This window comes from Somniosus microcephalus, chromosome 11, assembly GCF_052327205.1.
Source record: "Somniosus microcephalus isolate GS21.2 chromosome 11, FLI_Smic_1.0, whole genome shotgun sequence".
Taxonomy (NCBI): domain Eukaryota; kingdom Metazoa; phylum Chordata; class Chondrichthyes; order Squaliformes; family Somniosidae; genus Somniosus; species Somniosus microcephalus.
The window spans coordinates 191,503,806-191,516,243 of record NC_140997.1 but is presented as its reverse complement, the minus strand read 5'-3'; the positions used below and the strand labels follow the sequence as shown (position 1 = coordinate 191,516,243).

Here is a 12,438-nt window from a genome sequence, read left to right as displayed (position 1 = left end):
GTCAAGATCTGCGTGCACAGGAGAGCGGGCGGTATGGTTTAGCGCCGCCTCTAAATGTCCGCTCAATTTCGCAAGAGGCGCAGGTATCGCCATGCCCGGGCACTAGTTGGTTAGCGCCCCACTTATCGCCCTCTTAAGGCACTAACAGGTGGCGCTCACAACTGAATTTCTCCCCCATAGAGTTATACAGCACAGAAAGTGACCCTTCGGCCCATCGTGTTTGTGCCGGCCATCAAGCCCCATCTATTCTAATCCCATTTTCCAGCACTTGGTCTGTAGCCTTGCATGCTATGGCGTTTCAAGTGCTCATCTAAATGCTTCTTGAATGTTGTGAGGGTTCCTGCCTCTACCACTCTTTCAGGCAGTGAGTTCGAGATTCCAACCACCCTCTGGGTGAAAAAGTTTTTCTTCAAATCCCCTCTAAACCTCCTGCCCCTTACCTTGAAACTATGCCCCCTGGTTATTGACCCCTCTACTAAGGGGAAAAGTTCCTTTCTATCTACCCTATCTATGCCCCTCATAATTTTGTATACCTCAATCAGGTCCCCCTTCAGCCTTCTCTGCTCTAAGTCTCTCTTCATAGCTGAAACGCTCCAGCCCAGGTAACACCCTGGTGAATCTCCTCTGCACCCTCTCCAATGCAATCACATCCTTCCTATTGTGTGGCGACCAGAACTTCACACAGTATTCCAGCTGTGGCCTAACTAGCATTTTGTACAGCTCCATCATAACCTCTCTGCTCTTATATTCTATGCCTCGGCAAATGAAGGAAAGTATCCCATATGCCTTCTTAACCAACTTATCTACCTGTCCTGCTGCCTTCAGGGATCTATGTACATGCACACCAAGGTCCCTCTGATCCTCTGTCCTTCCTAGGGTCCTACCATTCATTGTGTATTCCCTTGCCTTGTTAGTCCTTCCAAAATGCATTACCTCACACTTTTCAGGGTTAAATTCCAATTGCCACTGTTCTGCCCATCTAACCATCCCGTCTATATCGTCCTGTAGCCTGAGGCTTCCCTCCTTGCTATTTACCACTCCACCAATTTTCATGTCATCTGCGAACTTACTGATCATACCTCCGACATTCATATCTAAATCATTAATGTACACTACAAACAGCTAGGGATTCTTTAAAGTTAATAGAAATTCACAAATTTTGTGACTAAAACTCTTAGAATACTTAGATATCTTATGTTACATTATATATAGTATTTAAAAATGCCAACCAGTGAATTGATACACATGAACAGGCATAAGTACCTGTTTGTAAAACATTAAGTAATTATCACTTAAGGGGCCATCTATAATGAATGTCTATATACATCCTGCCATGTGACATACTCTGTTCCGTTGATGCACATATTGCACCCATTTGTTTTGCTAAATCGTTGAGCACAACAAGTATGAAATTCTCTTACTTCTTAAATCCTGAAGAACAGCTGGTTGTCTGGGTGAAAGGGTATTATTCTGATCTTTCAGTTGTTCACTGGGCAGAATGATGGGGGGGCTGTAAATATTTCCCCAGTCACTGTAAAACATAAGAAAAGAACTCTTTAATAAAATAGAAAACAAATTCCAGCTAAATTTGAAAATATTAAGATGTTGGAAAAAGCTAATCTATATCAATTGCAAAATCATTTCTGGAAAATGGTATGGGACATAAACTTTCACCTGGGCACTGAAACCGAACAGAGCTAGTAATTAAATTACTATTATGATTAGTATGGTATCTATAGTGGAACTGTGCTACTGATGAATGACATGACCTTTATATTTCAAGGATGACAAATCACACTGCAAATAGAAAGTAACCTTTCTGCCAGACTCCCATGAGCTCTAATGGTTGAAATCTTCTATTAGCATCTCTAAACTCATTGGGTAGACTTAACCAGTTGTTAGCTAGGCTGATACATGGAGCGCTGAAGGTCTGTGGAGTCTTGAGAAAATACTGCACAAATGGTGTTAAATCTCTTGGACTATCATTACACTGTAATATATTACACCATAATATTATGTTAACAAAATCATTCATCATTAAACTACAATTACTCAGCAAGTAAAACAAGGATGAATTTACAACAACATCTTAAACACAAAACTACAGTCGTTTTTAACGTTCTGCTTGATAACTTCAGGATAATTTGATGTGCAATCCAAGTACTAAAAATGACCAGCTGTAAAGTTAATATTCTCTGGCAGATAGGGACTAGTCAATAAGTTACTGCATTTTAATTTTAGTAGCTTTAAACAGGAAATTATAATTTTGCAATATTGATAATTATAAAAATTAAACCAAAGAACAAAACATCACCAATTTTAAATTAAAAAATCTTATAAAAGAACTAGGAACAGAAACAATGCATCCTAACTTTTTCATCTGGAATGCATCATTATTCATTCAAAATTGGAGGTGTATTTTAAAATTAAAAATTGAAATCACTTTACTCATAGCAAATATAGCAATTCATATCCAATAAATATCACAGCAGTAAAACAAACATATTCACTCACATGAAATGTGCGTGATTTCTCAAAAGCAGTAAAATCATTTACTACTTTTACTGATCAAAGCGGGTCACAAGATTTCAACTGTACCACATCACATCATAGGCTTCACGCCCAACTACTTTACATTTCAACGTTGACTTTAGGATATGCTGTTCTGCTTTTGGTTCTTGATGCGATTGTTCCAACTACTAACCATACTTATCAGTGCATGAGAGTTTGCTACTCCATCACATTCGCTTGAAAAACTGTCCAAGCAAATACCATTACTTACCATTATTTCCCTGGAGTGGGGTGTGAAAAATGGTTGTGGTCTACCGTTTTCAATATATATGAAAAGCTTCGAGATATATTCTATAGTGACTGTTACTGTGCCACACTCTGTATGAGAAATAAAGTTTGGATGAAAATGGGCTGGAGTTTTGTACATGTGGTTTGTCCATCCATCCAACCACATTCAAAATTACAGTCCAGACAGGGAATCCGCTTTCAATTTTTAATTTTTAAATTTTTTTTGGTGGTTGTTCAAGGTCAAATTAGATAGATTTCTTTCAGAAAATAGCATTTTGGGACACAATATATGAGTAATTGGAGACATGACATGTGGCAAGTGTAGTATACTTGGGAGGAACAGGTGACTTTGGACCAAAACTGTGCATCACTGTGTTTTTTGTGTTAATTCTGGGCCTGTTGTAGACTAATTGATAGAGATTGATTACTATGCTTAGTTAACAACTCAATTATTATTGTATCATATGACTACCAGGATGGTAGAAAGCGAACTAGATGGACCTTGGTCTTTTTACATCTAGCAATTCCTATGTTCCTTTGGTGGGGAATGTCAGTACTGAAAAAAAAACACACTTCCATTTTTTACACCTAGAATCAGAATTAAACAATTGAAAGTTTTCATAGCACTGATTACATGCAAAGTAAGATTCCCTCTGCAATGCAATGCACCTAAGTCCAAACTGTAATGTATATACCTTTAAAAGGAGGAACTACTTTTTACAGCTCATGTATACTGTAGTACTAGCAGTGACCACACCTGTATATAGCACTGAGTAGTAATCTGTACAGTTCAGTTCCAGAGTGAGCCACGTTGAGTAAACACCTGTTGTACCGTTCTCCTGCAGTCTTGTGTCTTACTACTGACGGACACAACATTGGCGACGAGGCAAATTCAATCCTACCTGCAACTCTGCATCACCTCCCAGGGATTCGTTCCTGGAGACCAGTAGATTGGAGGTCAAGGCCAGAGACACGGGCGTCGACCACGGGCAACCACCCAGTCATCCAGCAGAGACTCGAGAATTGCGGGGGAGGCTGTTGAGAGCCAGGCTTGGCTTTCCAGTCGCGGTGGTCCAGCGAAACGGGCTGGCAACAGGTAGTGCACAGACCCTTCCCAGACAGCGGCGGGCTAGAGCCCGACCGAGCGGCACAGCAAAGGGCCAAGCAGCGTCGACAGGGGAGAGAGAGAGGGCAGAGCGCACAGGGCGCAGCCGGTGTTCAGGGGCCGAGCAGCGTCGAGGAGAGGGAGAGAGACGCGCAGAAACCCGCGAGGCGCCGCCATTGCCACGAGGACCGCCGAGAGCGGCATTGGCAGCAGCGCAGGAGAAGCGCGTGAAACCTACAGGGCGCCGCCATTGCCTTGAGGACCGCCGAGAGCAGCGTTGGCAGCAGCGGGGGAGGAAGGAAAGCGCGGGAGACGCCATTTTAAGCCATTTTAAATCACACCCAAAATGCCGAAGAGTGGCAGTATCACCGCATTTGACAATGAAGTCGAAGATTGGACTACATATGTCGAACGAATAGAGGTATACTGCAAGGCAAATGAGGTGTCAGATGACAAGAAAGCGCCGGTATTGTTAAATTTAATGGGTGCAAAGACGTATGGCTTATTACGAAATCTAGTAACCCCAGCGAAGCCAGTGGAAGAGAGTTTTGGAGACATAGTGACGATACTACAGGAACACTTAAACCCCACACTGCTGCTGATAGCAGAAAGATTCAAGTTTCACAAACGGAACCAGCGTAAGGATGAAAGCAATGCTGAATATTTAACAGAACTGCGCAAACTATCGAAACACTGCCAGTTTGGAACGGGACTGGCAGATACCTTAAGGGACAAGTTTGTGTGTGGGCTTCAAAGTGAAGGAACCCAGAAACAGCTTTTATCTGAAAAGGACCTTACGCTGGACAAGGCTTTCAGCATTGCGGTATCATATGAAGCAGCAGCACGGGGCGCTGCAGAGATACAACAGAGACCGCAAGAATATGGCACAAACAAAATGTCACACAGAACAGAGAAGTGCTATTGCTGCGGCAGAACAACACACGACCACAATGATTACTGGTTCAAAGACAAAGTGTGCAGACAGTGTGGAAAAGTAGGACACATAGCACGAGTCTGCAGGTCGGGAAAGAAAATCAGCAATAAGAAATCTCCAAAAGAAAAGTACAAGAAGGTACATAAGGTGACGGAGAATAGTTCAGACGAACAAAAGAGTGATACCAACTCCGAAAGCAGGGAGCTGAGTTGTCTGAAACTACATAATATGATCAAAACGGAGGATCACCGAACCATTTGGGTCACTCTCAAGATAGCAGGAGTCCAGGTAAAAATGGAATTGGACACAGGATCAGCCCTAACAGTCATAAACCGACGGGACTATGAGCGGCTATTCTCACACATACCCTTGAGAGACACAAAAATTATTTTGAAGACGTACACGGGGCAAAAAGTCTACCCCAAAGGAAAAATAAGGGTGACCGTTATATATAACGGTAAGGAAACACCAAAACTAGACTTGTATGTATTGCAAGATGGAGGACCACCATTACTGGGACGTGAATGGATCCGGAAAATACAGCTGGATTGGCATTCCATACAAGCACTGACTGTGGCTGCCAAAAAGGATGACGACGTCACACCTGGGCGGCTGTTAAAGATCCTAACCGATGCGCAAGAAGTGTTCCAGCAAGGACTCGGAACACTAAAAGGCATGACAGCAACAACTAGAATTGAAGAAAACGCAAGCCCAAAATTTTTTAAGGCCAGACCGGTACCTTATGCGATCCGCCCAGCCGTCGAAGCAGAGCTGGAGAGTTTGGAACGTTCAGGAGTACTGTCCAAGGTAGACTGGAGCGAGTGGGCTACACCCATCGTCCCTGTGATGAAAAAGTCGTTGAGCAGCACGCCTGGGGAACCAAAGAAGGTTCGCATCTGTGGGGGCATTAAGGTAACAGTGAACCCAGTCCTTCACACCGTACAATATCCACTTCCGTGGATTGAAGATATTTTCGCCTCGCTATCTGGAGGGAAACGCTTCACTAAGATTGATCTGGCCCAGGCGTATCTGCAAATGGAGGTAGAAGAAGCATCAAAAAAGTACCTCACAATCAACACCCATAAAGGTCTCTACCAATACAACCGGCTGGTATTCGGGGTAGCATCAGCTCCGGCTATTTGGCAAAGGGTAATGGAACAAGTCCTGCAAGGGATCCCAGGGACCCAGTGTTATTTGGACGACATCCTGGTCACGGGCGAAAATGACAGTGATCACCTCGCCAACCTGGAGCAGGTGCTCACTAGATTGAAGGAATATGGGCTCCGAGCTAACCGCCCCAAATGCGAGTTTTTTAAAAAACAGATCTCGTATTGTGGCCACGTTATCGATAAAGAGGGGTTACATAAGTCCCCTGAAAAGATTGAGGCAGTAGTCAAGGCTCCAGCACCGGAAAACATGTCACAACTGAGGTCGTTCCTCGGGCTGGTAAACTACTACCATAAGTTCTTGCCAAATTTGTCTACAATACTACACCCACTGAACACCCTACTGCAAACTGGAGTGCCATGGAAGTGGAGTGACGAATGTAAACGAGCTTTCCAGAAGAGCAAAACACTAATCACATCGAAAGAGGTATTGGCCCATTTCAACCCAGCACTACCAATTCGGTTGGCGTGTGATGCGTCCCCCTACGGCATTGGAGCGGTGCTGTCGCACAAATTCTCGGACGGCTCAGAGAGGCCAATAGCCTTTGCGTCACGATCACTAACCTCAGCCGAGCGTAACTACGCCCAGATTGACAGGGAGGCCCTCAGCCTAGCGTGGGGAGTGAAAAAGTTCAATCACTATCTGCACGGGCAGAAATTCACCTTGCTGATTGACCACCAGCCTCTTGTCTCCATTTTTAATCCGAAGAAGGACGTTCCGGTGATGACTGCGCAACGACTACAAAGATGGTCACTCTTTCTAGGGGCGCACCACTATGAGATTGAATATAAGGGCACGAAACAGCATGGAAATGCTGATGGGCTATCACGCCTGCCACTGCCTACTGTGGAGGAAGCACCAGCAGTGGATCCTGTCAAAATATTTCATTCGACTATAGTTGAATACCTACCGGTAACTAACGCTCGTATAGAAAAGGAGACCCGAAATGACCCGACACTGTCTCGGGTATATGATTTGACGGTGAAAGGATGGCCAGCACATGGCGACTCACTGTTGCCAGCATTCTCGACAAGGAGAGAACAGCTGTCAGTGTGCCGGGGGACCTTGATGTGTGGATCCCGAGTGGTAATTCCACCCAAGTTAAGGGATAGAGTGCTCAATGAGCTTCATGAGGGTCATCTGGGAGGGGTAAAAATGAAAAGCCTTGCCAGGGCTTATGTGTGGTGGCCGGGAATCGATAAACAAATCAAGGACCTGACCAAGAGCTGCTTAGGATGCCAGAAAGTCCAAAATGCACCACCACATGCCCCTCTACACCCATGGGAGTGGCCCTCATCTCCATGGCAACGGGTGCATATTGATTTTGCTGGTCCATTCATGGACTCCATGTTTTTAATAGCCGTGGATGCGCACTCAAAATGGCCTGAGGTCATGAAAATGTCCTCCACCACCACAGAGAAAACTATTGCAGTCCTGCGGACCATTTTTGCCAGGAACAGCTTGCCAGAACAGACTTGCTCCGATAACGGACCACAGTTTGTGTCCGAAGAGTTCCGGAGGTTTCTGAAGAAGAATGGGGTAAGGCATTACACATTTGCCCTGTATCATCCAGCCACAAATGGATTGGCTGAGAGGTTCGTACAAACCTTTAAGAAGGCAATAAAGGCTATGTACAATGACAACATTCCGCTGCAGCATAAGGTGGACAATTTCCTGTTCGCCTACCGGAATGCGACACATGCAGTCACCAACCAGGCCCCGGCCATGATGTTCTTTAACCGAAGGTTAAGATCTCGCCTGGATTTGCTCAGACCAAACGTACGAAGAGATGTTGAGAGTAAGCAATTCCAGCACATCCATGAGAAGCCAACAAGGAGCTTCAATGTAGGGCAACCAGTCTTGGCCCGCAACTACTGAACAGAAAAATGGCAGCCAGGAACGATATGCGCACGGCAGGGCCCATTAATGTACACAGTGGACGTTGGAGAGAACATCGTGAGACGCCATGCTGACCAGATCCTAGAGTCACAGGAACAAGTCAACCCCATGCTTCGCCCATACGTACCTGGTGAGGAACCCGATGTACAGGTCGCATCTACCCCAGAAACAGTAGCATCGGAAGCTGATGACCCAACCGATGACAGGGTGCCAGAATCGCCTCCGCACCAAGAGCGAGTCACTCGGGAAAGGCGCTATCCAGAAAGGATCAGGAAGCCTCCCCAAAGACTGAATATATAAATGGACTATTTTCAGCTAACGTTGTATGTTAAAAGTGTTAATTGTAATTAGTTTGATATTTAATTGTTGAATGAGTGTTATGGTACTGTTAATCTAAAAGGGGAGGAATTGTAATGTATATACCTTTAAAGGGGGAACTACTTTTTACAGCTCATGTATACTGTAGTACCGGCAGTGACCACACCTGTATATAGCACTGAGTAGTAATCTGTACAATTCCGTTCCAGAGTGAGCCACGTTGAGTAAACACCTGTTGTACCGTTCTCCTGCAGTCTTGTGTCTTACTACTGACGGACACAACACAAACCAACTCCAAAAAGACCAGCTTTCAGATCATTTCCAAGCACCACATTTTTCATGGCCTTTTTGAGTGTCAATTAGCAGTGAATTATGCAGAATTCCATACTATAGAATTATACTTACCAGTAGCTAGTTGTCTTGAGGACCATCACATTTTGGGATATTTGAACCATTTTCCCACAAAAAGGATTTGAAAATAGAATTACTTTTAAACGCTGGAGATTTAAAGCAAAGTATTTTAATGAGTTAAAACAAGGTACTGAATGATAACTGGTTAAAATGCTAAGGAGAAAAAGAGATTATAAGCAGATAAAAACAAAATACTGCGGATGTTGGAAATCTGAAATAAAAACAGAAAATGCTGGAAATACTCAGCAGGTCAGGCAGCATCTTTTGTGAGAGAAACACAGTTAATGTTTCAGATCGATGACCTTTCATCAGAACTGGAAGAAGTTAGAGATGTAACGGTATGTAAGCAAGTACAGAGGCAGGGGAAGTGGGGGAGGGAAGGAAAGTACAAAAGGGATGGTCTGTGATAGGGTGGAAGGTTGGAGTGATTAAATGACAAAAGCTGGTGTAAGGCAAAACGGGTGGTAATGGGACAAGTTAAGAAACAAAAAATGGGTCTAGAGGAGCTGTAAATGGCAACAGCAGAACCATGACCAGCACCTGCTGTCTCAAAAAATGGGAGATTACAAGCAGATCTAGATGCAATGTTATTTACTATAGATAAGTGTAGTGTTATGCATGTAGGTAGGGCCAATGCCAAGCATTTGTACACCATGCAGGGATGCAAACATAAGGCTATTGAGGGAGAGAAATACCTAAGTGTTATAGTGCATGAATCTCTGAATGTTCACAGCTCGTGTCATGAAGCTATTGCAAAAAACAAATAAGGATACTAGGACGTATTACCAAATTTTGATTCGATTTGATTAGATTTGGTCCATGTGGATAGACTATTTGTGTCAAATTTTATTTGATAATGCTCCTGTGAAGTGCTTTGGGATGTTTTACTATGTTAAAGGTGCTATATAAATGCAAGTTGTTGTTGTTGCCAGGAAGTTTAAGTCCAAAACAAGTACTATACAAAAATATTATACTGTCCTTGTATAAGACATTGATTAAGCTTTATTTAGGATACTGTGTCCAGCTTTGGTCCCCTCACATGATGGGTGATATATAGGCTCTAGAAAAGATTCAGAGGAGAACCACTAGACTGATACCTAGTTTAAAGGCCATTAGTTACCACAATAAGTTAAGAGAGCTGGGGCCATTTACCCTTTTAAAAAAAAGCATAGACTTCGAGGAGTTTTGACTTTGGTCTTTAAAATAATGGAAGAATTAGATTCGGTCCATGTCGATAGACTATTTGAGTTTGGCCGGTTAGAAAGGACCATGCAGCATGAGTATACGTTATATAAGCATAGAACTAGGTTAGATTTTAAGGGGTAAATCTTTTTATAGACAGACATTGAGCTATGTAACAAGTTGCCACCTTGTGTAGCGAGTGCAAATTCACTGCAAATATTAAAAAAGGAAAGGTGAACAAGTTCCTGACTCTGGCTGACATCACTACATAAAGAAGGGAGTTGGGACATTGGAGGATGCGTCTCCCAGTCACTGTTGTCTCCTGGAAATTGGAGGTTGGAAAGAAATTTCTCAGAGTGTTTCCACAACCCGCCCCCACCACCCCATCCCCAAATGCCATTTGCTGGCGTGACTCACACCTTTATCTGCCCAGCAATATTCTAACTTCAGGCAGGGTCAATGCTGGGGTCATAAATGCTGCCCCACTGCTCTTACAGCAGTGGATCAAAACCTTAATGCTTCTAGTGACTGTTACTGGCCAAATCAAAATCCACTGACTCAAAATTAAATGCAGTAACAGCTATTACAAGCAAGAGGAAAGTACACCAAATATCTATTTCTTGTGGAAAATAGGAATGATCAAAAACAAGGTAATTTAAACTAGAAAATAACAGTGCGATTGAAATGAATCAGGAAACCAGATAGAAATTAACACATATCTCAAATTCCAACAGGGTATGATTCAGAATATCAATCAACACCTACCTTGATTTAGTGTCAGCTGTGGCTCAGTTGGTAGCACACTCACCTCTGAGTCAGAAGGTTGTGGGACACTCCAGGGACTTGAGCACATAAAGCTAGGCTGACACTCCAGTGCACTGCTGAGAGAGTGCTACACTGTCGGAGGTGCCGTCTTTCGAATGAGGTGTTAAACTGAGGCGCCGTCTGCTCTCTCAGGTGGGTGTAAAAGATCCCATGGCAATATTTTGAGGAAGAGCAGGGGAGTTATCCCCAGTGTCCTGGCCAATATCTATCCCTCAATCAACATAACAAAAACAGATTATCTGGTCATCATCACATTGCTGTTTGTGGGATCTTGCTGTGCGCAAATTGGCTGCCACGTTTTCTACATTACAACAGTGACTTCACTTCGAAAGTACTTCATTGGCTGTAAAGCGCTTTGAGACGTCCGGTGGTCGTGAAAGGCGCTATATAAATGCAAGTTTTTCTTTTTTGATCTCTAATCCTTTATCCGTGAAATCAATTATAAGAGTAAAAAAGTGGTGCAATTGTAAAGAAAAAGAAAAAGAAAGCTAAAACACACAAAAATAAATTAATTATGGACTGGCCAAGTAGTAACATAACTGAGATATTTCTGACTACCCAGTTGGAGCCCAAAATATATTCCCTATATAATGACAACTCTCAACAGTCCTTCCATATTTCCTTTGCTAATAAAAAGACAAACAAAAACCAATTACAAGGTGTGATTTCTGAACTTTCAATATAATGTTGTTTTGCAAAGGAGTTGATCAAAATAGTCGATTTCTATATCAATATATAGACAATAATTTCTGTTGTTTTGAACAGGAATTTATCGTAACTGATAATTTTGGGGGTCTACTGCTTGAAATTTACAACTCAGATAGACTTGCATTTATATAGTGCCTTTCACAACCTCAGGGCATCCCAAAGCACTTTACAGCCAATTTTGAAGTGTAGGCACTGTTATAATATAGGAAATGCAGCCAATTAGCGCACAACAAGCTCCCACAAACAGCAATGTGATAATGACCAAATAATCATTTTTTTTTCGTGGTTGAGGGATAAATGTTGGCCAGGACCTCCCTGCTCTACTTCGAAATAATGTCATAGGATCTTTTATGTCCTCTGAAGGCAGACGGGGTCTCGGGTTAATATCTCATCCAAAAGACAGCACCTCTGACAATGCAGCACTCCCTCAGTACTGCACTGGAGTGTCAGCCTAGATTTTTGTGCTGAAGTCTCTGGAGTGAGACTTGGGGCTCGAATTTCCAAGCTCCATGGAGGCGGGAGTGGTGGGAAAATTGCAGAATTGGGGAGCAGGAATCCATCCCGCCCCCAACCCGCCTCCATGCCAATGTCCCAGGAGGCGGGTATCCGACCTGTGCTGGGAGCCGCCTCCCCGAGGTGGGAAAGGGATTAGTGCCAATTAACTGCCTGTTAACAGGTAGTTAACAGGCAGTTTTTTGCCTAATCCCTATTTTTAGCCCTGAAGTGTGGGCTTCCCGACGGCTCCGAACCACGCCAAGTTAGCGAGGCGGGCCGTCGGTCTGCAGGGGTTGGAGGGGTTGAGATGTCCGTTGTGCAGGTGAGTGATGGGTGCATGTGTACAGAGGTACATGTGTGAGGTAAGTGTAAAGTGTTTTAATAAGTTTTACTTACCTTTACTTTCTCCTGCAGGTTTCCTTCCTTCAATTCTCGGGGCTCCCTCAGTTCACCAGCACAGAAAGCAGAATGGCCGCTGAACTTTCAAAAGCTGCAGCCTCTGCTTTCTGGTCTGGAGTGCTCTCTAACTGAGTCTGAGTAGAAGGACTCAAGTTAGAAGACAGATTGTCCGTGTTTGACAGCTTCACAGAGCTGT

General features: G+C 43.5%; 1 protein-coding gene across 1 annotated transcript in view; it reads right to left on the bottom strand.

The window, feature by feature from the left end:
- The window catches only part of cfap20dc (CFAP20 domain containing), a 721,404-nt gene that overhangs the window by 31,012 nt on the left and 677,954 nt on the right, over positions 1 to 12,438 (bottom strand). Inside the window, exon 15 of the mRNA XM_086001537.1 lies at positions 1,422 to 1,531. Within this exon, the coding sequence (XP_085857663.1) occupies positions 1,422 to 1,531 (110 nt within the window). The remainder of the gene's footprint in view (positions 1 to 1,421; positions 1,532 to 12,438) is intronic.